The 24,853-nt window shown below is 39.2% G+C and overlaps 1 protein-coding gene across 1 annotated transcript in view; it reads left to right on the top strand.

The window, feature by feature from the left end:
* The window catches only part of LRP6 (LDL receptor related protein 6), a 127,050-nt gene that overhangs the window by 84,998 nt on the left and 17,199 nt on the right, over window positions 1-24,853 (top strand). Inside the window, exons 8-16 of the mRNA XM_040545023.1 lie at window positions 4,438-4,654; window positions 6,297-6,586; window positions 8,388-8,614; window positions 10,889-11,073; window positions 12,836-13,162; window positions 16,777-16,979; window positions 18,797-19,008; window positions 19,197-19,387; window positions 24,013-24,222. Of these exons, the coding sequence (XP_040400957.1) occupies window positions 4,438-4,654; window positions 6,297-6,586; window positions 8,388-8,614; window positions 10,889-11,073; window positions 12,836-13,162; window positions 16,777-16,979; window positions 18,797-19,008; window positions 19,197-19,387; window positions 24,013-24,222 (2,062 nt within the window). The remainder of the gene's footprint in view (window positions 1-4,437; window positions 4,655-6,296; window positions 6,587-8,387; window positions 8,615-10,888; window positions 11,074-12,835; window positions 13,163-16,776; window positions 16,980-18,796; window positions 19,009-19,196; window positions 19,388-24,012; window positions 24,223-24,853) is intronic.

The following is a 24,853-nucleotide window of genomic DNA, read 5'->3' on the forward strand; positions in this document are numbered from 1 at the left end:
TCAAAACATCCTGAGAGAACACACAGTATGCATGGTATTTAAATGCTTCCTGATTATTTATAAGTACACGCAAAATTAAACTGTACTCATGAATTAAGGTGAAAGACAACAGTTTGCACACTCTCACCCTGCTTATGGAACTGGGTTAATTATGAGTAAATCCTATCAGCTTTGTCTAATAGTCTCCCAGATTTGTATCGGAAAGTGTATTCTTTCTAGAGCCTGCATGCTGTCTTCTCCTTCTGGAGCTGTCGATACTGAAGCTGTCTAGCACCTTGTAGGCTTGGGCTCTTGTGCTTGATGTTGATCTAAGTATGGCCTAACAGGAACAGACAGTTTCTGTTTTTAGCATCCCCTCAGTACTGTGGATATGAGGTGGTATGCCTCTGCCTAGCCTCCCCTACAACTGGCCTTGGTCTGCTAGCCCTGAGCACAGGCTGCTGGTCTTGTTTGGAGCCCTGTGCAGCTTTGCCAGGGCTCCCGCATTAGCTCTAGCCAGAGCTGAATATTATTTTCACAGATGAGGCAGGTGTAATGATTGAGATCTAGACTTAAACCAATCAAGTAACATATGTAAATTACCAAACGTTCAAACCCCAGATTATTAGAAAGGCAAATTCTCTGCATTAGCCTATTTATCACAGTTACTACTAGCATTCAAGAGTGAATTGAATCCAGGGTATCTGGCAGCAAGAAAGACCCTTAGAAAATACCGCTTTGCAATCCAGTCTGTAGCTTTAATATAGAAACAATGCTTCAAAGATTTTTTATCATTAGTATTGACTGTTAAATACAGCATCTTAAAATATGACCACATTTTCAGCACCAATTCATCTATCTGAATATGTTGCATTTTTGAGGCCATAGGTTTGTATTCATTATTGTTCTAGGATAAACAAAACTCTTATCCTACAAGCAGGCTGTTTGACATTTTTCTGAGGCTGTTTAATTTTTGTATTTCATTTAACTTTTTTTGTGGAGCTTCTCACTCTTTCAGTAAAGGTAGTGTTTGTGGTTATGCCACATTTGTTTCCTGTTGTAGTCTATATTCTCACTGTGGTTTGCAGTATTCAGAATGTGAAACCCACACCACATTGTGGTTACAGCAGCATAAACCACTGGAGGCACTGCCTTACAGTAGAAGGTGGGTTTCTCACAGGGGGATTCAGTGGTGCTATGCTTCACTGTAGTCACCTGATCCATCTGGGCCAGAGAAAGGGAATGAATACATAAAGCAGTATCAGCTGGGACTCGGTTGTCACCTGATTTTCAGTCCATAGGAAGATTGTGCTGAATTTCTTTGGAATGCATTGATTACTGATTGTGTCTTTTTATCTGTGTCATTTATTATATATGTTTGTTTTATGTGTCATCCCTATATCCCTTGTCACTTTCCGTCTGCCTTACACCAGGCTGTTTGGTTCTGTAGCCTATTGATGAGATTCTATTCAAAAAAATACAGCCAAAGTGAGTGTAGACAGCATGGTGCCATGAAAAAATTACTATGGTGGTACCCAGCTGCTAGTGAACAGATGTTTGTATTAAATAATATCACACAGATGTGTGATATCAGGTAAGATTGCAGTGACAGAAGGGCAGCAGGTATGTGTAAGTATTTTCACATAAGCATCTGTTTGGTCTAGCTGGTATAAAGTTGGCTTTCAAAATAACCTGTATGTGGCAAAACAAAAATTTAATATAAGCAGATAGTTAATATTTAAGTCCTTCCTCCTCTTTTCCTGATTTTCAGAATAAGATGAAGCTTATTTAAAGTTTACCAGAGAAAGTTCACCTCATACTACATGCCTTCCAGCTAATTCTTTTAACTGGTAGTTAAACACCCCATAAATACAGAAGTTTATTCTTTTTATAAGTACAAGGCAAAAAGTGTAGTAGCTAAAGATAGTGCTTTGTGGTAGTGATATTTTGCTGGTTATTACTGTGTTTTCAGTCAGCTTTGCAACATCCATCAGTTCCACATAGCTGTTTGGTTTGCTTAGCAAGCACTAATTGCCATATATTAATTAGTTGCAAGCAAGTGGCTTGTCTCAGTAGCTTAAGGGGGAAGGGGAAACAAGTCATCCCAGAAATTTAAGAGGTGTGTTGTGGTTAGAAAGGGATGGTAGGCAAAGGGGATCAACAGTTTTGCTTGGTGGTAGTGATGGTTTCTTAAAGAGACAGTGGGGTTATGCACTATAACTTATGGGTTACCTTATGGATGTTAAATCTGGGTCCCTGGTTCTAAAGTTAACCATTACTCTGTTGTTTAGCAACCTCATTTATCAAAACAGAACACAAGAGGCATGCTGCTAGGAAATGAGAGAGAGCCAGCAGATGCTGAAAATTTCTGAAGTAGAATAAATGGAAGAGCAGAGCTTGTTTTCAAAAGGAAGTCCAGAAATTAGGCAATTATGCTGGGCTCTGAGCCCAGCTAAACAATCTGTGATAGGAAAAGCTGTGTTTGGAATTGGTTATCAGTGTAAAGGACAAGCTGCAGCTTTAGGATGGTAAACGCACCCTAGTACAAAGTGAAGCTGCCAAGTACTGTGCTTGACTCTCGAAAGGATATTAGTGAGAACGCAGGAAAAAAAAGTTTCACCAAGTAATGCTTGTCTTATTTTTTGTGAAGCATGTGCATTAGTGCATGTGTAGAAGTTTGCTGCATATACTACTAGACCGAAGATTTTTTGGTAAGCCAATTCCACAACATAATTATAAGCTTTTTTAAAACAGTCAGCATGGAGCTTATTCCTACAAACCAACAAGCACGCAGAGCTCTTTCATATTTCTGTAGGAATTGTGCTTATAAAGATTTGGTTCCCATTCTAACATACTGAGAGTAAATGTAATAGCGTCTACAAGTTTGACAGAACACAGATTTAAGGCAGAATTTAATTATTCTGAAGATTATAACATTTTCTTCCACTTTTTAAGTAAACTTTAAAATAGTTTATTTTAATAATCTGCACATTATGCCATGTGGAGAGAAAGGTATGGGTTGCACTTCTGTTTCTCTATTCCTTTCCTCACTCCCCATCTGTTCTCTGATAGGCAAAGGTAGGGGGGTGCTCTCCGAGCTAGCCTTCTCATTTCTTATATGCTAGGAAATTCTCCTGTCCGCGAAACATCATCCATCTAGCCAAGTTATTAAGCCATTGATCCTGAAGGTTGTTATTGTACAAGTCTTTGTATTTGAGCCATGGGAAGAATGAGTAATCATACAGACTTGTCTATGACTATCCAATTCCACCAAGGTAAGGGTAAGAGAGGGATCTGAAAACAGCAGTTTAGTAAGTCATCCTTTTTCAGTCCTTAACTTGAACATCCTTGGGATGTTGGAAGGGTGTGTTAATGTTTCAGGGATTAGTATGCTACTTTGAATATTTGGTTTGAATTTTGTGAATCACATTGCTTTGGGAAGTTCTTACAATAAGGGGTTCTTTTTCTTTTTCCTTTTTTTTTTTTTTGGAAGGGTAGTATACATGCATGCATGCTAAAATGTTTCCTATAAAATTAAAACAAGTAGAAATACTTCAGAAGGAACTCTTCTATATATCCTCCTTAGTAATCCTATAAAACTGCAGTGCTGAATCATTTTTAAGCTTCTCAAAATATAACTCTTCAATATGGCACTTTTTATAATAATACTTGGCATTCATAAGGTACTTGATCACTTGAACATGCATACCTATGTTTAATTAATCCTTTTGGTGCCTCTTTGAGGAAGTTAGGTATTACTTCTTTCTAGCAATACAGGAAAATGACACAGTGAATTCAAGTGTCTTGATCAAAGGCATGCAATTATTTACAGAGTATTAGTGTTCCTTCTAGTACAAAAAACACTGAACTTAATTGTGAAGAATGTAAAACTGGTTCTTTGTTTAGATTTGGGAGTATGATTCTATAGATCTTCCTATTTGCCTCCCAGAATTTGTGGGGCCTCCTCTTATTGCTATCTGTAACCTGGACAAAGCTCATTTGGGAGGGACTGTGGACTACAAGATGCTGAGCTAGGACTCCCTAACATTGTAAGCTTGTCTTCATTTGTGTAAAACACAGCATCTCCCATTTAAAACTGAGCCAAGAGAGGTAAGTCAGAAATGAAAGAGAGAGACAATGTGTAACAGGCACACATAATATAGTTCATAAAGCAAACATAAGGAGTGGTGTGTTATTATTTCACATTATGATCTGCTTATGAGAATAGCCTTAGTATGTAAGGCTATGCATAAGGGATCCTCCATGGCTTTTAAAATAACTACCTGTTAAACTAGTCTTGTTTTATTAGATTGCTGTGTAACATTGATAGCACTTCAGTGGGTAGAAGATTATTTTGGAGTTTAAGGTCTAAATGTGGAGCAGGTAATTAATCACTGATAAATAGCAACAGAATTATTCTGTATACATGGAAATGTTTGTGTTCATGTGTATCCATAGGTCATGAATGCTGATGGAACTGGGAGAAGAGTTCTGGTGGAGGACAAGCTGCCTCATATCTTTGGATTCACGTTGCTGGGAGACTATGTTTATTGGACAGACTGGCAAAGACGCAGTATTGAACGCGTGCATAAAAGAACAGCAGAAAGAGAGATCATCATAGATCAACTGCCTGATCTAATGGGCCTCAAAGCTACAAATGTCCTCCAGATAATTGGTGAGTGAGAATGCAAATAAGGCTGGTAAAATAAAATAAGAAATTTCAGCAGTGCTCTTCTACAGATATCACTTTATACCAGGTCAGATTTTTAGAAATGGGCAGAATCCAGTTTTTCACCTAATAACTGCAGTTCAATGGCATGGGGTAGGTATTTTGTGAGGTCCTTCAGTTCTCTAACTTGGCAGAATAACAAGGTGGAAAACAAACAAGCACCCCAAAAATAGGTAATTTTCTGCTGCTTAGGTAATTGGAGTATCTCATAGGTTCGAGACAACCCTGGATCCAATAAGAAGAGAAGAAGAATCAAGGAAAATGAGGACTTCTCTTTTTAACAGCCAGCTATTAGATTAGCCTAGCTGTTTATGAAACTGCAGCTGTAGCAGATTTTCATCCTGCGATCTGAACATCGGTTTGCGAAAGCTAAGAATGCGCCTGTTAGACTGTTCAGTGCTTTTCATATGAATACTGCAAAATCATCTTTAAAAATAACTAGAAGTACTTTTGTCCTGTGGTGTCTATGGAATAAACGTGCAGGATCTAGCTTTAAATTGGCTTCCAAAACACTGGTAGGAGCAGAGCTGTGGCATCACCAAACTCATCACATTCCCTGAATATCCTGCTTTGTGTATAGGGCTTGCAGTTTCTTGCTGCCATGTCTGGATTGTATCCCAGGGAATTAGTTAAATGTAGTTGACATGTATCTGCATTGCTACTACCACATTAAAGTGCCCAAAGGCACGTGTGTTTTAAAAACAGCCCTCTTTTCAGCTGTATGGCTAACTGAGCTTGGTAATGGTGGGTGGATTTCCAGCATGTGCAAGTACACATCTTAGTATTGCAAAGAGCTGCTTTACTAGCATCTTGGAGAAAAGAGGCCGTTAAATGGATGTGAAAATTGTATAATGGCTTTGATTAGAAGGGACCTTAAAGACTATCTAGTTCTAGCCCCCCTTCCATGGGCTAGGACACCACGGGAACAGGTTGCCCAGGGCCTCATCCAACCTTGCCTTGAACATCTCCAGGGATGGGGCATCTGCAGTTTCTCTGGGCAACCTGTTCTCGTGCCTCACCACCCTCTGAGTGAGGAATTTCTTCCTTATATCTAAATCTACCATCTTCCACTTTAAAACCATTACCCATTGGCCTACCATGACATGCCCTTGTGAAAAAAGTCCCTTTCCAGCTTTCTTGTAGACCCACATTAGGCACTGGAAGGGGACCTACAAGAAAATAATCTTAAAATTTTCCATCTCTAGGAACACAATTGCAGTATGTAACTGGACCAGTGTACTGTGAAAGGTGACAGAACTTTTGTTTGCTTTCTTATGTACTTCCCTTCCCTTCAGCACTTGTGTTGTTAATCAGGATCACCTACAGTTGTTGGAGTCCAGATCCCATCCCCTATTGCTGGGTTTGTTTTATGGGATCAGGGAAAGAAGTGCAGGCTTTCCAGCCATGTAGAGTAACATCCCTCCAAAGAACTAGGGGAAACAAGAATTAATTAATTCAGAGAACAAAAGGTGAAAAATTGTATGTATTTCTTAAAGGCCTCATATTTGTTGATAGATGTGAGGAATGACTTCATCTTCCAAATGAAGTCAGTTCGTAATGATTGCTTTTGCTTTTGTTGCGTGCTTAGGTACAAACCCATGTGCAGAGGATAATGGCGGTTGCAGCCATCTTTGTCTGTACAGACCACAAGGCCTTCGCTGCGCTTGCCCCATAGGCTTGGAGCTCATCAATGATATGAAGACCTGCATTGTCCCAGAGGCTTTCCTGCTGTTTTCCCGGAGAGCAGACATCAGACGAATCTCTTTAGAAACGAACAACAACAATGTTGCTATTCCACTCACTGGAGTTAAGGAAGCTTCTGCTCTAGATTTTGATGTGACAGATAATCGAATATACTGGACTGACATTTCATTGAAGGTAGAGATGGAAGATATTTCCAGTTATTCTGTGCTGGCTATACAGTTGTTGTAAGATTCTTGAGATAGTTAAGAATGGATTAACAAATATGGTTTACAAGATTCAAGAGATAGGTAGAAGAACTGGTCCTATCTACGAAAGGCATATATTTTCACTATACTAGCAGTATTCTCTCATGCAAATAATTTAAATCTAATGTGTACATTTTCATATAAAGGAGAAGTTTGCAAAAATAAAGCTTTTTGGCAGAAAGCTGAGTGGAATGCCAAGGGTCAGGTGGCTTTGGGGATGACAGTTGTTTTGTCAAATACATTTAATGGGTAGAAGCCATGTTTTGTGTCAGGAAGTGGAAATAGGTCTTACCTGTTCATTAACTCACATAGCTACTGCATGTGAGACACATTACAAGTCACAGGCTTTGTAAACCAGGTCTAGGCTCTAGACTAACAAATCAAAAAAAAAAAAAAAAAAGGTTGAAGGTAGATGTTTAAGTGTGGTGTGGCTGATGGAGTGACAGAAATCTGTCTTCTATCTCTCTTCTCAGCGAGTCTAGTTATTCACTTTGGTTTTTGTGGACTGTAGATGTAGTCAGAATTGTGAACACCAAAAATTAGTTGTTAATAAAATAAAGTTTTCTGCAATTGGGTTGAGAAATTCTCCTGTGCAATGTGCTCTAGGTTATCCTGCTCGGCAGGGGGGTTGGACTAGATGATCTTCAGAGGTCCCTTCCAACCTTGGCCGTTCTGGGATTGTGAGACCCATGCAAACAATAACTCTTGGACCTTTACAACTGAAGAATCATAAAAGTTAAAAACAAATTGTTTAAGTTAGTTTGAGAGAGGTGACTTGGCTGAACTATTTAGGTATAGTATTCATTCGAACTGTTTGAAATAAAAATAAAACAAGGATCCCCTCATCAGTTTTTATGAGTGATAAAAATGAAGACTAAGAAATTTCCCTGACGTGCTGTCACAAACTGGCATAATTAGCAAATAGCATCCGAACTGGGAAGTAAACCAAAAATCAAACTTTGAGTTAACTTCTTGCATGTTAGGAATATGACAGGTGTGTGCAGAGGGCAATATTAAGGACAAAGAAAGGGAGCCCAAGTTTGCAAAACAGAATTTTTTATTAACATTAGTCCTTTACTTTCAGACTTATAATTTGTCATAGTAAATCACAGAATGCCTAAGCTCTAATGCATTACTAAAACCTAATTCTGGCTGTATTTGCTGTCTCAGGCTGATCCATGATGGTGAGAGGTATAGGAAGTTTTTTTGAAAAAAAGTCCAAGAAGAAATTATGCTTACTGAAATTAAATTAAGCCATCAGTACTGAAGCACTTGAAGTACTGAGCTAATCAGCTGTTAGCTTGTTTTCTTCTATTTGTTGTTCTATCCCAAACTTTCTCATTCTGCTTTAAATATTGTTCTGTGCTATAGCATCAATGCTTTTGTATAGTCCTGGGAGAGCCAAAATATTTCCCCCTCAAAGTTGGCACCAAGTTATTAAAGTCACTTTGACATGTAGACTGCTTAATTGAACCAGACTAGTTATCCCATTTATTTCCCCAGGGAAACGCTACTGTAATTGACACAGAATACTCTCATAGAATACAGTAAATTATTACTTCTGAATAGCAGTATTGTTTGCCTTGCAAATAAGTAGCATATTGTATGCTTCTCTTTCCTACGAGATGCCTAAAATCTGAAAGTGTTTAAAATGCAACAAAGAAAACAACCAGCCCAATGACAGACTGGTAAAATTTCTAATTTGCCTGTGTATCTTTGCATCCCCACAGACCATCAGCAGGGCATTTATGAATGGCAGTGCACTGGAACATGTTGTAGAGTTTGGCTTGGATTACCCTGAAGGCATGGCTGTAGATTGGCTGGGAAAGAACTTGTATTGGGCTGATACTGGAACAAATCGCATAGAAGTGTCAAAGCTGGATGGACAGCATCGACAAGTGTTGGTGTGGAAAGATCTTGACAGTCCCCGGGCACTGGCATTGGACCCTGCTGAGGGGTAACTTGCTGATTTAATTTTATGTTTATGAACATTGAAAACAACATCCTAATGCTTCCTCTAGGGCATGTTAGTTAGGCGTTGCATATAAATCCTGAGAGAATTGAGCTGGGGAATATAACCTGGTAATTTATAATATGAGGGCTGAAGGAATATGCTCTTAATGTCCTGAATAATCATTGAGAATATTGTACAAAAAATCAGAGAAGCTCATTAAAAAGAGATTTATATATAGTTTTTTAATTAATCACAGAATCAAAGTAGTCTTAGGTTTATGGAATTCATTAACTAGAAAAGGGGCATAGCATTGAAAAGAAAATATTTGCCCTTTTAAAAATGAGTGGTGTAGGTTTTTGTGTGGGTTGTTTTTTTGTTTGTTTTTTTAACAAATTACGGTCCAATAAAGGTATTAAAGGTATTAAATGATTTAACTTGAGAATAGGGGGAGTGAAGCTTACTGTCTGAGAATAAGGGAAAAGTTGTTTGGTTTTTTTTCAGATAAGGGAGCCTATTTTTTTTTTGGTGTGGACAAGGAAAGCAAAGGCAGAGAAACAATGGAAATAATTATACATACCTATCACCAAAAAGAAAGATTTCCTGAGAAGAAACTTTTCAGCTGTACTCAAGTATAATACTGAAAGTAGGGCAGTAAGCAGGGGGAGGAAAAGGGGTGGGGGGGAGGCAAGGCAGCAAAGTAAAACTATTTAGCTTCTGAAATAGCTCTTCTACCATGAAATGCTTATTAGACATTAACTAATCACTGCAAAACCTTTTTGAGGTTATATCAGTATTATATTATCCTTATTTTAGAAATGAAGGAACATAAAGCATTATTTTACAAATATGAGGATTTCATTTTCAAGTGCTATGAAATTATCTCAGTTGCCAGTGACACTGCAAGAGTTACAGGAATGCTGAAAAAAACTCAGCACCTTGCAGACACATTCCTCCTGCTTCATTTCAACAAGGTGATGGAAACTGTTGTCTTCATGCTTAGTTGAACGAAGTTCTGCAGTCCCCACAGTGGAGGACACAGATGGAGTTCAGCCCTGATGTGTCAGGGATTGCCTGGAATCATACATCAAAGAGCATTTGAGACCAGATTGCTAGATCCAGCTATTCAGTTGGAGCAAAAGGTTGCTATGGATTATTCGAGTTTTATGCTGGGAACAGTTTTTTTCAAAGATTGGTATAATTAAATGTTTTTGTCTCTTCACTGCAGTCAGAACAAAATTAGTTTAAATTTGGGCCAAACTACCTGTGTCTTCACTTGTTCTACAGCTGAGCCATGTCATTGTAGCTTATAAGGACATTTTCATGGCACTGATACCACTGGGACAATTCTAACACACACGTTCGTGCTATACACAACTTGCAGAATTTTTACATATTAGAAATGAAAATTACTAAGTATTCCTGGTGTCTAAAGAAAAGCTTACAGTGTGTGATTGGTTGAAATTAAAGGAATTTCATGGGTATTTGTTACTAAAGTTACTAAAGAAGTTAACAATGGCTATCTATGTCTCATTTTAAAAATGGTATTGGCTTTAAATTTTGGAAGAAGCATCTAATTACTTGACACCAAATGTCAATTATACATCCCTCTCTACTGTACAGTGCCTAAAGAAAAGGTACGCATGCACAAGTTCTTGCTTCTGCCAAATGGGTCATAAATTGTCATGTGAATATGCAAGAGTTTGTACTTCTGTTTCAGTGGAAATGCTCTACAGTGTTGTGTTACTCTGCCCTCAGCTGAAATATAATGTGCTGTTACATAGCTGATTGACATAGTTGCATGGAGTTGAGCAATGGCGCACGTATTAACAGAAATATTATGCATTTCTATCTTTTTTTATTCCTTCATTTGATGGACAGTGAAATAAAACCAGAAACCAAGTGCCATGGAAAGTACTTTGCTTAAATAGTCAAATAAGTGAATGTGCCCAACAGCCAGCCTTTTGCCTCCTAACTGATGCGCATGCATTAGTTAAGATTGAAGTTTTTTCATACAAAACTTGCTATTGAAAATCCATCTCCAAGTGGAAAAAATAATGTTGGAAGAATTTTGAGGAAACCTGACTCATTTCATTGCTTGTATTTTGAAAAAAAAAGAACCAAACATATTTAGTGTAATGGAACCTAATAAATGCTCACATTTACAACTCTTGTTTTCTCATACCCTTTCTAAGGATGTTTGTTTGTGATCTGAATTTTTTTCCCTTGAGTTTTCTTTTGGATAAATGTGGATGTTTGGTTTTTTGGACTTTTATTCAGGTTTATGTACTGGACTGAATGGGGTGGTAAGCCGAAGATTGATAGAGCTGCTATGGATGGCAGTGAGCGGACTACTCTTGTACCGAATGTGGGACGTGCTAACGGCCTAACTATTGATTATGCTAAAAGACGACTGTACTGGACTGACCTCGATACCAACCTGATAGAATCCTCCAACATGCTAGGTGAGTTCCAGAGCCCTGGGCAGCCTCACAGGGATACTGCTGCTCTTTCACACTACCCTGTGGCAAATTATTGCTCGAATAATGCAAAGATACACGTCTTAAGGCAAAAAACAGATTTTTTCCAAACTTACACACCTCTACTATTTGCTTCTATAATTTATGTTAATGCAACAAAGTATTTAGTGAGGGCTCGGTTTTCTTGTAAGTAATGCAGTTGCTCACAAAGTTAAAATTATACAAGCTGTACATGTTTTCAGTTAAATGCAGGACAAAGCTGTCAACTTTCAGCGTTTTGGAGACTCTTATTTTGCTGCTCCAAAGTGTGTTGGCAAATACATAACAAACACTTCATCTGTAGAAAGGTAAAGAGAAAGCCAAGGTAACAACAGCATATTGGACTGTTTCCACAATGTAATTTAATACAATTTGGTTTTTAATCTTTGTTGGTATCCTCAGGGTTCAGGCATTTTTCCTAGTATTCTGCATGCAAAGGAGCTTTCTTGGCTAGTACAGGGGTGCTCTCTGTCACACAAGGATCTGTATAATTTTTATAAGCTGCTTCTTAAAGCTTAATAGAGGTGGAATATATTATTCTTTCATTCTCCCAGGGGTAGTGTGCTGCAGACCCGCACCCTATCAGGTTTGCCCAGTATCATGTTTATGACATCTCTGCACCCGCAGGAGTGGACTGCCTTGTTGTGTGCCAGATTATTCAGATTAGTTTTTTTACTAGCTTAAATATAAGGCTAAAGGAATTTGTCTACTTTAAACAGTACATTAGCAATAGTGGAACAAAGCTAGAAGATGATCAAAACAGGAAAATGCATTACTAGGAATTATATGTAATATAAAAGCTTTTCTTCAGCCTCATGCATTTTTGGTGTGCTGTTGAATCTGGCTCAGCGGTCTCCTGTGTACTGTGGAACGGGACACAGAATTAGAGTTTCATCTTTCCTGTGCCTGTGGCTAATGATAGCAAAGCACAGGGCTGTGCATTCTCCTCCTCCCTGTGTAAAGAGGGAGTGACTTCTTGCTTCATAATCTCCCATTCATTTTCTGTGACTAGACAGCATTTAATTACCCCATGGTAATTAAATTGTTGAAATCAATGTGGTTGAAATCTCCTCCCACCTCCCCTCCTGCTCCATATTCTTCTTTGTAAGGTCTCTTAACCTTCCCCCAGCGTACACTATTAACTGTTTCCTACCTTGAGCTTCAGACTGTTCCATCCTGTTAAGGCATTCCAGAGACTGATTAGTTTAACCTTGTACATTTAATTTTTCTCATAATACAATGTAGAATCTTATTAAGCTCATAACAATTCTGTCCCTGTAAGCAATGGGCAGAGACCCAAGTGTGGTTCCAGAGATGCTGAATTGGGAACGTGGGATCTTGACACTATCTCCTTCAGTGTGCTCCTGTTCCTTGCAGGGAGGAGGGAAAGGATAATCTTTCTAAGAACCCTGATAAGTTTCAAAACTGCAGCTTTTTTTTCTTTCTTTAATAGAATATGTTCTGTTCTGTGAACCACAAGCAGGATTAGCACTGTTCTGTGGTAGGCTCTGAGACTTCAAGATGACCTTTTGAATATTGAGCATTGCTTTATAATTTACTTCTGTAGCAATGAAACAGTAACTTTTAAAGTAATCACGTTTTAGCCTTTCTGTGAAGGAGACAAGTCTAAAGCATTAACCAGCATCCATTTTGTCCCCAAATAATTCTGCTTTTTCTGTCCTTTTTTTTTTTTCTTTTTTGGAAACAGGCCTTGACCGTGAGATTATAGCTGATGACCTGCCTCACCCATTTGGCCTGACTCAGTATCAGGATTACATTTACTGGACAGACTGGAGCCGGCGTAGCATTGAACGAGCCAACAAGACCAGTGGCCAGAACAGAACTATCATCCAAGGGCATTTGGATTATGTTATGGACATCTTGGTCTTCCATTCCTCCAGGCAGGCAGGCTGGAATGAGTGTGCCTCTAGTAATGGTCACTGCTCTCATCTCTGCTTAGCAGTCCCTGTCGGTGGTTTTGTCTGTGGGTGCCCAGCTCACTACTCCTTGAACGCTGACAACAGGACTTGTAGTGGTAAGCCATAACGAAGGAAAATGAAATACAGTCACAGATGTGTTTACTGACAGATACAAGCATGGTACTCGCAGGAAAAACGAGTTTTGTTTTTACATGAGATGGTCAGGCTTGCTTTTCTGATAGGCCAAGTTAAATCTAGTTTCTATTTTTAATACTGAGCATGTATTTAAAAAATATTTGGTACCCTACCCGCCTTTTCTCAGTACAAAGCAGGGTATTTGACTGGATAGAGATTGCAATAAAAATATGTATTTTACAATATAATTGTGTAGTACTAAAATCCTACTGACTTGAGAAGATAGGTATTAAAAGGAAAAAAAAAAATCTTGCAACAGACCAATATCTCAGGAAAATAGACAAAAACAGCTCTAATGAATCTTGTCAGTGACTCAACGAGCTAAATTTGTGTAAGTAAGAAAGCTGGAAGTGCTTTTGTTTTCATTATCTGTCTGACAGCATTCCTCAAGTGCTTAGTTGCTTATTAATTTTTCTTTATTTCTAATCTTGCCTGATGTAAAAGGTATGTGATAGATTGTGTAGACTCTGGACTTCGCATAGCCTTTAGGTGGGTCAAGATTTAATTCTGTAGTAGTTCTGTTTGCTGGCAGAGGAGATGCTGTGGTGGGTCACTCATACCCCCAAAGGTGTTTCTTGCTCAGTGAGGCTCAGCTCAGCTCCACTGCCTCCACAGCACTTCACATTTCTGATCTCAGTGTAGCCAAGCCCCATTTTTCTTTATTGTTGTACAGAATATGAACCACAAGGCCCCTCAGGCTGTGTGTAATTGGTTTCTAACCAAATAATTTATCCATCTCTCAATAACTGGTTGCCAGTGAAGCACTCATAATTTTGGCAGGCATACTGGATGGCTGATTTCCACTGGTGTCATTCAGATTAGTCAGTGGGTTAAGAGATTCACGGTACAGAGAGACAGATTGTATCTTGTCTGCATTATGCCCAAGTAGAGAGATCCAACTGTTGTTTTAAAGCCAAAAGCAGGGTAGCCTGCTCCATGAATGCCATCTCATGGAATTTTTTGAAAATCATGCTTTTTGGAAAAGTCTTCTGTATCCCCCCATTGTGTGTCCTGCGCTCTTTCTTTCTGTTTTTTTACAAAGGATGCTTGCCTGGCAGCTGGATTTTTGTACTTGAATGTTCTCACACCTTTCTGAAGGTTAGAAGCACAGCTGGCACCACTCTAGTGGTTACTGTGATGTTGTAGGTGGAGGAATTTGACTTCCAGTGGAGAACAAGTAGCAAATTGATAAAAGGTCATGTTTTCCTGTGAAAATGCTCTCTTTACAAAGGAGGAGAAAAATAGGAAAGGAAGAAGAAAAATACAGGAAACAGTTGCGAGCAAACAGAATGTCTCCCTGCAGCATGTTTTGGTCTTTCATGAGGTATTAGGAGTTTTCCTTCTGTCGTGTTCAAACCTGGTAACTTTCCAGTTTCTCATTTGTAAGTAATTGGAGTCTTAGGCTTCTCTACTTATAATTTAATTTTTCTCTTGGCCATTATAATTAGAGCATGAATCATTTTAACTTTCTCTTGCCTGTTTTACTTGCTTATATATTCCAGAACATTATTATTAGCCCAAGCCCTGTCTAGAGGCCAGATCCTCCCTTCTGGATCACCCTGCTCATGTGTGCATAGATTGGTTTAATTACGGGACGGACACACTGCCCTGACTAGATCTGTTATCTCATCAGACCTACCAAGTGCTATGAAGTTTGAATGCATGTTACACAGGAGACATTCTCGTTATGTTCCATTTGCCTTCCAAAAATACAGTTAAAATATGTGACTATTGGGAGGTAGAATGATGAAGACTATGAAGTGATTTCTCAAATTGGTACTGTTTCAGAGATGTGGGGACTCAAAGGGGGAAATTTTGCTGTTACTTTTTATTATAAGTCATCAATTCAATGTTGGAAGCCAGGAAAACAGTGAGAGGGCCTCTTTGGGGAAAAGATGGAAAAGATTTTAGGTGTTTATTACAGTATATTTGCCTGCACTGTTTTATCTTAAGCTTTTCTTTTTTTTTTTTCTTTTACCTTGGCATTAGTCTCTTAATTGCTTGATAAGAATACTGATGTCTTCTGAGTCTATTATTTTGCTGTATATAACAGTATAAATTTTGGTTTGCTTTTTTTGGTTTTCTTTTACAGTTTAGAGCTAAGTAGAAAAAGTCTTTCTCCAAAATTATTGGAGAAACATTTGGAGGAGAAATACAGGTTTTCCAGAAAGCAAACATACCTTACAATCAGGCCTGATTGTTATAGGAAGTTAGGATTGAGTGTTAGTTGCCAAGGAAACTTCCCCCCACGCACTTTTTTTTTTCTTCATAGCAGCAGAGAAATGTTCAAAGTGTATGCCTAAAATAACAACGAGAGGTGATGATGTTCTCTGGGAAGGCTTTTGCCTACGTCCCCTTTCCAAGGTACAGCCTTACCTGTTTTACAGGCTGGATTGAATGAGTGCAGTGTCCCGCTGCTAATCTCTCCAGATTTGTGCTATAGTAAATTGATTATGCAGACTTCAGGGAAGCTGTAAGCTGCATTTCTGGCTGCTGGCTCTTGTGCTGTGTTGTGCACAGCAGTGGTTGCAGGAAGACTATTATTGAAAAGAATGCTGTGAAAAGGGGAAATGTTTTAACTACTTCCACTCACTTCTGACCCAGCTATATAATACAGGGATAATTTCTTTTTAAAGAAGTATTAAACGCATTTGCCTTGTGTGCTTTCTGTGAGATGTAGCTGGTAAATTACAGCTTAACAGGGTGTGGAAGTCTTATTTTTTGATATTTGATGGAATTTATAAGAAAAACTGTCTTTTATCCAGGAAGTTTTTGCTGAACATCTGGAAAACCAAAGCAGAACATCTGATATCTTTCTTACTGCAGGTCAGCATTCCTAGATAAGCACCTAGAAATAAGCAAGACAGACAAATCTGAGAAGAGTGAAAAGGTGTTCTTTTTTTTTTAAAAACAAAAACACAACAACAGCCTACACACATCTAAGACATTTTCCTACGAATTACTTGTTCCATTCTGGTGCTGGCAGAAAGAGGATTAGCAGGAACAGGACTGAGCCATTCTAATGGCACTTTCTGTACCCTGTGATGCCTAAATAAGGAGTCAGTGTTGGTTTTTGCTCAGTTAATTCTGCACATAGAAACGTACCTAGCAAAAAGTTCAACTTCAAAATAGTGGAATTGTGTTTTCCTGGGACCCCTTTAGAAAATTGTCAGTTCCTTGAGAGTCACAGCTGACCACTGAAGTAATTTTGACAGAAGTCTTCACGTTCACTAGTCTTGCAACTTACAAAATTATCTTTGCTAGTCATATCCAGACTCAGACTTTTATAGTAGAAAGAGGTCATTTGAAAGGCTTTCCAAACTGATCAGAAGTTTGTTTTTTTTGTGCCTGTTGTTTTGGATTTGTTTTTTGTTGTTGTTGTTCTGCTTGGGTTTTTGTTTTTGTTTTCAAAGGAAGATAAAGGGAATTAAATACTAGGTACTGTCTGTGTTTTATATGCTGTTATTAAACATAAAAATACTCAATGTTATTGCTGCGTGTAACCCTTTCCCCCTCCTTTTTTTAATCCATCAAGCTCCTACAACCTTTCTTTTGTTCAGTCAGAAGAATGCAATTAATCGCATGGTGATAGATGAACAGCAGAGCCCAGATATCATACTCCCTATACATAGTCTCAGAAATGTTCGAGCCATCGACTACGACCCCCTGGATAAACAGCTGTATTGGATTGATTCTCGGCAGAACATCATTAGGAAGGCACAGGAAGATGGCAGCCAGGTATCCTGTGGGCGCCGGAGTTACTAAAAGATGCTCTGTACCCAAGTGTATGGTTGTATGTGAATGATTTAGATATACAGATTTCCTATAGATTACTAGCTGTCACTTGGCACAACAGGTGGCATCTGGAGTTTCTGGAGTCTTTTTGCTGTAATCTGGGAGATGCAGCAGGAAATGAAACACAGAAAACTAAGGCCTCAGCTAAAGATACTTTAGTCCTCGGTGCAATATTTGCTCAACCCTGTCTTTTGGCTGGGTACTGTTACAAACTCCTGTGTGAAAGACATGAAATGTGGAAGGGAAGGTTCTTAGGAGAAAATGAGTGTGTCAAAAGAATGACAGCAAAGATACAAATGAGCAGGGCATAGGAGCGTTGACTCTGAAACGGAGAGGCTGGGACTCTGTGAGTGCACGGCTTTGTCTAAAGTCTCCCGGGTTCTGGTGGGGATAGGAAGAGAGCTGAAGAGACCCTCCACTGGGTTGTGGGGGTTGAAACTAGTGACCTGTAAGAGATGAAGCAAGCTTGGGAAATAGTTTAGTGAATGCGAAAAAAGTAGGACGAGGCAGAAGGCCAAAGGTAATACAGGTGATTGAGATTAGCTGTGAGCATTTTCACATCTTAAAATACATACTTTCCCCCTGCATTTTTTGAATGGGGGAGGAGCAGGAGACTAAAATGGACAACACAGAGGTACTATGTTCCGTGTAGTTTCTGGTGGTGAGTGTGGTGTTAGTTGGATCCTGTTGAAATGCCCTTCAGACTTGACGCTTAATTTAGCAATGGTTTTAATTTTGGAATCTCTAAATAATTTAATATCCCAAACTCCAAAGTCAAAGGCACCAGATTTTTTTGCCTGCTTCAGCAGAATAAACAAATGCAAGGCTTTAGGCACACCCTTTCGTAGAGGTGTCAAGCCAAAGAAGAAAGTTAAGCAAATCTTCCAGTGAAGTTTAATTTGGGGGTAGGGAGAATCCTTTTTCTTCCAAAAAGATTGTCAGCCTGTGTTTTGAGTGTTATCATTCCTCTTCAGACTTTTTGACAAGGTCACGAAAGGTGTCATTTAGGCTCATCTCTCACTATGAGCAGACCATGCAGTGTCATTCTAAAAAAAAAAAAAAAAAAATTAAAAAAAAAGGGGGGGAGCATTAGAATTCCAGATGTGTAGGCCAGTAGAAGACAAGAACTTTGGGGCAGAGAGTTATTATCTGGAAATGTTCTAAAGTCTTTTTGTTATGTTAGCTGATGTCCTTCTGTCTGTTATCAGAGTTCCCTTCCCATTTATGATTCATCCTTATATTATTTCCCCCAAGTGTGATGGTGGAGAAGAGTGAGGCAAGAATTTCAAGCACTATATGGCCTCACTTTGCTGGTGTTTTTTTTATCTGTTCAGCTGCAGCTATGGAAATTAGAGGTTATGCAAGTGTTTCTGTTGTAGCGTGCTTAACGCGCTCTGGGTTTGGGTCTATCCAAAATGAACTGAGGGTTGTGAAGAAAGCAGAGGAGAAAGGGGAGGTTCAGCCCGAATCTTCAATGTAGAGACGATTTGGACTTTTTGGTCAAACTTGCTAAACCTTATGAGCTGCAACCAATGTACTTGATTGCCATTCCAACAAACCGTAAGGACTAAGTGTCTATATCTAATCAAAGATGTTGGTAGGAAAAGTGTTCCTGGGTGTCTCCTGCTTTATGAAAATATTTTGATAGCCTCCTCCTTTCCTGGCAAATAGTTTGATGTGGTACATCCATAGCAAATAAAATTGCTCACATTAGATCTGATTAAATGTTCCTCTGTGGGTTGTTTTTTTTTCCTTTTTAGAGCCTCACTGTTGTGACAAGTCCAGTTCCCAACCAGAACTTAGACATGCAGCCTTATGACCTGAGCATTGACATCTACAGCCGCTATATCTACTGGACCTGTGAAGCTACTAATGTGATCAATGTGACACGCCTGGATGGGAGACCCATGGGAGTGGTGCTCAAAGGAGATCAAGACCGGCCCAGAGCCATTGTGGTGAATCCAGAGAAAGGGTATGTAGCAGAAATAGTGATGTGGGGAAATTCAGGCTGAAGATCTTGAGGGTCAAACTGTTTTCTTGGTGCTGACTGGTTTCTGTTTGTCAGAATAAAGGCATCATTTGTTAAGATGTCTTGGTCATATAGAGAAAATGTAAAAAGATCAAATAAACTTTCTTTTCCTCTAATTGTTCCTATTCCAGATACATGTATTTCACCAACCTACAGGAAAGGTCTCCTAAAATTGAGAGAGCAGCATTGGATGGAACTGAACGAGAGGTCCTTTTTTTCAGCGGTTTGAGCAAGCCCATAGCCTTAGCTATTGACAGCCAGCTAGGCAAGTTGTTCTGGGCTGATTCAGACCTGCGAAGAATTGAAAGCAGTGACCTTTCAGGTAGAGTAGCACTTTAATTCAGTGATTCATTTGCGTGGTGTGGGTGTGGGGGAATGCAGAGAAAGGTGTCGTCTTTTCCTTCCTACTATAAACAGTCTGTACTGTGATTCTAATCGCTCCCTAAATTCCCAGCCAGGGAATGTGCATGATTCATGCAGTGTGCTTTTACAGTCTCATGCCTCTATCTATGATTTGCATTATTAATTGCTACACATGCTATTTACTTCAGTTTCTCACTGCAAGACCTTTGTGTGGTTTCCCAAAGTCAGTTCACAAATAAATTGCAGCAGTTTTGAAAAGGGGAGTGGAGAAGGCTTGTTGTTAAAGGCATTGGTTTTGGTGCAATAATCTGTCAATCAGCAAAGTTTCCCATTAGTGGAAAAATCTTTCCTACAGAGTTAAAACAGGTGTGCAGGTAACTTATGTGTCTGTTATTTTAGGGTCATAATATGAGAAGGATAGAGTAAGATTTAATATCTTCCTGTTCTCAAAAGGAAAAAAAAAATCCTTCTTCCAGTCTTGTAATTCTCTGTCTGCTCCTTAATGTTGGTTATGCTGCTTGTCTGACCTCCCCTATGAGTTGATTCAGCTCTCCTAACTACATAAGCAAAACAAGAAACTAACAATATAGAAGAAGAAAAATAGAGAACTGTTTTCTGTTGGTTTGAAAAGCTGAATTGGTTCAGCAGAAAGTCCAGCAAGCAACCAGAACTGGAGCAAGAGAAAAGGCAAAATCATGCAGTTGGATTAGGTAAGAGAGAGACAGTTGTCTCCTATTTACTATCTGTATGCTGTTGCTGGATCAGCCCCGAAGTTGCTGGATCAGCCCAGCTGTCTCTTGTGTCTTGGGTAGTAATTCAGTGTGTTATGAGTTGGGCTGGATGTTGCTGATCACACACCTGCCCATCTCTTTGTTATGTGATAGGGTATATGCCCCCTCACGCTGCTGCTTACTGGGGGTCAGTGGCAGAATTTCTCCTTCCTCTGGAATAGGTCCAGCCCCACCACAGATCACTAAAGATCTGTGATGCCCTGACTGTTTGCTATTTTAAAACACGGGACATAGCAGAGTTAGTGAATTGTTTCAAAAAATGTGATCATGAAATGGCTGAGGTTGGAAGAAACCTCTGGAGCTCCTCTTGTCCAACTCCCCTGCCCAAGCAGGGCCACCCAGAGCAGGCTGCCCAGGGCCATGTCCTGGTGGCTTCTGAAGATCTCCAAGGAGGAGACTCTACAACCTCTCTGGGCAACCTGTGCCAGTGCTCTGTCACCCGCACAGCACAGAAGGGTTCCTGATGTTTCTGTTTTGTTTGTTTCTCTTTGCACCTTCCCTTCAGGTATTTGTATATGTTGATAAAATTTCACTTGAGCCTTCTCTTTTTCAGGCTGAACAGTTCCAGCTCTCTCAGCCTTTTCTTACAGGAGAGATGTTCCAGTCCCTTAATCATCTTCCCAGCCCCTCCTTGGACTCTCTCCAGTATGCCCACGTCTCTCTTGTACAGGGGAGCCCAGAGCTGGATGTAGTACTCCGGGTGTGGCCTCACAAGAGCAGAGCAGAAGGGAAGGATCACCTCCCTCAAACTGTTGGCAATGCTTTGCCTAATGTAGCCCAAGATACTATTGGCCTTCTTTGTGGCAAGGGCACATTGCTGGTTCATGTTCGGTTTGGTGTCCATCAGGACTTCCATGTCTTTCTGCCAAGCTGCTTTCCAGCTGGGTGGCCCCAGGCATGTACTAGTGGGGCAGAACTTTGCACTTCTCCTTGCTGAACCTCATGAGGTTCCTGTCAGCTTTTTCATTGAGCCTGTCCGAGCTGTCTGGGTGGCAGCACAACTGTCTGGTGTATCAGCCACTCCAGTTTTGTTTTGTCTGCAAACTTGCTGAGGGTACTCGGCCTGAGTGATATGGGTTATGTTCTAGGCTATTCAGGATGAGTAAATTTATGGGCAGCAGAACATCATACATTCTTTGTTTCTATCTTTGTCTGCTATCAGCCAGATATTAGGACACAGAGAAAGAGATGAATCTAAATTCTAGTTCATTTTTTTTAATGATTCCACTTTAAAAAAAAAAAAAAGTGCCTGTCGGATCACTGATGTCATGAAGTACCAGCTCACAACTTTTTTGATGACCATGAAGAAAAATCTTTCCAAAACCTCTCTTGTTTTTGGCTTTTGCACTGCAAATAGATTGCTATAATCACCACAATAAATTGCTAACTGCAGAGATGCATTCCTGTGCCTAGGAATGCTGATTAATAGGCTCTTCTGACCAGCAGAGTATTTTTTTCTGCATGTGTTAGCTTCTTTAAAACATGCACAATCTCCTGCTCATACACTCTATAGATGTCAGTACCTATAAAGAGAAGGAGAGAGAGAATACCTTTTATGTGATTCAGTCTCTCTCTTCCTCCCTGTTCTTCAGGCATGCAGTTAGGTCTCAGTTGTGCTGCCCAAATGGGAGATCCTATTGAAGCTAACCAGATTTTTAACACGATTAAGGGGTTGTTTACGAAAAGATGACTGGAATTAGCTCCCTACTGTGGAAACTATTTGGAAATTAGTTGTTCTATTCCAGAATAATTAGTGTGATTTGGAAATGTCTAATGTTTCTGAAATTAAGTCACTTTTATTTGGAAATAGAATGTGCTAAGGGTGTGTCCTGGTTTTTATATTTATTTGTTTGTTTTTAAGTCTTTTTGTGAAAGGTATCGCTGGAAAGAGAATGGTGATGTCAGGGACAAAGCTTCTCTTAATCACATCTCCCTTTCATCTGACATTCCCAATAAAGGGGGCTAGCACCCTGATGAGCCAGTTTCAGATTTTATTGTTAGTTTATGGAAGGAGGGATTTCAGTGTCTTGGTTTAATCAGAAATGGTCAGCTACACTTGGTCACAAATATTAAAAAGAATGATTAAGACATCAATAGAGTGAAAATTTTAAGCTTCGGAGCTTTAGGAGCATTTTGCAAAATGTCATGCTGATTGACATGTGCATGGTAGAGCAGGGTGTGTACAGACTCCATTTGGGTAGGTCAAGGTCTTACTTAGTTCTAATTATATTCTTTCCCATCGTCTTTGCATATACCCCTCTTCCCAGCTTAGCTTTTTTTCTCTTCAGGATGCAGGTTGCAGTTTCTTACCTTTTCCCTATAAGGTGACTCATGTTCATGGGGGTTAATAGACTGTTGCAGTTCTTTAGTTTGACTTGCATCACTCAGTCTATTAATTTCTACATCAGTCTGGGTATAACCTCCTTCAGAACCCATCAACATCTTTTCTTAATCAGATCATTGCTGGTGTTATTCCAAATTGGTGGGTGAGAGCCCAGTTTACCTGAGGATTAAAGTTTTAATCTCTGTGTTCTGCTTAAGATGTTACTACTTCCTAAATGTTTGAAACATTCCTTAACTTCTGAGCTTTTTATGCATTCAGTAAAATAAAGATAAATGCATTTTTGTAGCTGAATTTGTTTGTAAGTCCCCTTAATTGGCATACTGTTGATTGAAGTTGTCAACGGGCCAAGCCAGGAAAAAATATTAAAAACATCTTGGAAATGCTATTGTGGATGAGCATATGCAAAGCCATTGTCTGCTAAGTTTAAAGTAAAAATAAGCATAGCAGTAAGCCCAGATATTTGAAATACCAGGATTTATGTGTAAATTTTCAAGCTGTGGCCTAATTTTGGACTGTGTAATATTATTTTAGCATTACAAAATTGAAGCCGAATCCTTATGTTTGTGAGTAATTTTATGCTCAGAGTTTGATAAACTTCATTGAGTATATGAGTGTTAATGAGCATACGATTAAGGTTTTGAATAACATATTTTTGTGTACGAGTTACAAAGTCTTCACTGTCTTTGGACAGTCTATAATGTTACCTCTAAAATATCTGTGGGCTCTCTTCTGTTTACATGGAGTGTTAACTGTGACATGTGACAGTTGATCTTGAATATATTTAGTGGTAGGTAATCTAGCATAAAAGTCAGCAAATACTTCCAGAGGTGCAAAGCCTCTTGGCTGCTACTGATGATTGCTGAAGGAACTAAGGAAACTAAATCTTCACTAGGAAGGAAAGAATGTTCCTAATTTAGCATGAAAACCTTTGTGAAGATAATGTAGTTGAAACAAAATAATATGATGAAGTCAGAAGTCAAATGTTTACCTTAATCTCATAATTCAGGTGAAAACTACTAAGTACTTTGTCTTCACTTGGATTTAATCTTGCATTAGTTAACTCAAGCTAATAATCCATCTTCTTATCCCCTGCTGAATTCCAAGATAAAGCAGTTAATCTCTCTCTCTCAAAAAAAAAAAAAAAAAAAGAATAGATGAATGAAAAGAAATACCAATTACCATCACATTGATAAAAGACTGGATGGTCTTATGAGAGTTGGCCCCCAACTCCAGACACGTTTTAAATATAGGAAATGTATTTGAAGCACACACACTTCTTGATGAAAAAAAAAGAAAAAAAAATGGTCATCTGTCTGAAAAACATCAGTCTTACATCATTATCTCATAGTGTAAAAGTAATCAAAATAGTGATGTAAGCAGTGTAGAAAGTATTTGTGATAGTATTTTGGTTGATTCCAGTTAAGCTAAACTACTCTTTTCTTTCTGCAGGTGCTAACCGAATTGTTTTGGAAGACTCTAATATCTTGCAACCTGTGGGACTAACTGTATTTGAAAACTGGCTGTATTGGATTGACAGGCAACAGCAGATGATTGAAAAGATTGATATGACTGGTCGAGAAGGACGTACAAAGGTCCAAGCTCGTATTGCACAACTTAGTGACATTCATGCTGTGAAAGAGCTTAACATTCAGGAATACAGTAAGTGTAATTCCTGTTTGCAAGTGAGAACAGTGCCTGTGAGGCTGGAGAAAGGGAGTGGCCAAGAGCGATGAAGCCTGATTTTCCTTGCCACTGGTCAACATCAGGGCAGATTGAAGGGGCCAGAAGTTGGTATAGTTTTGTGTCTGTTATATTGCCAGGGTGGTATTAAGTTTGTTTCCTTAGTGCAGTTGGCAATGGACATGAAATTTACCACAAACCACCCATCACAATTCCTTGCTGGTGACAACTTTGCTGGTAGGTAGTCCCATAGAGGTACCTGGGATTTTACTGTGTATTGGGACAGTGGAAATATCCTGTTATCACTAGTAGAGGATTTTCTGGATTATGGCTGCGGTACACAAGCCAGGTCTTTAATCCATTTAGGCAAGCACAGCTCTCATGGCCCTTTACTAGCAGTAAATGTATCATGGACAAGCCACCCTGGCTGCACGGTCTTTAAGGCAAGCTGAACAATTTTTGTTAGGGGCAACTCATATTGAAACTAAATGATGGAAGAACAACATGCATTACACAAAGGAAGTGTGCAGTAAATAACAATATGTGTTGAACATGTCTGCACTTCTAAAAGTTTTCTTTTTGCTCAGGATATAACCTTTCCCCACATACA

The sequence above is a fragment of the Cygnus olor genome, chromosome 1 (assembly GCF_009769625.2).
Source record: "Cygnus olor isolate bCygOlo1 chromosome 1, bCygOlo1.pri.v2, whole genome shotgun sequence".
Lineage (NCBI taxonomy): Eukaryota > Metazoa > Chordata > Aves > Anseriformes > Anatidae > Cygnus > Cygnus olor.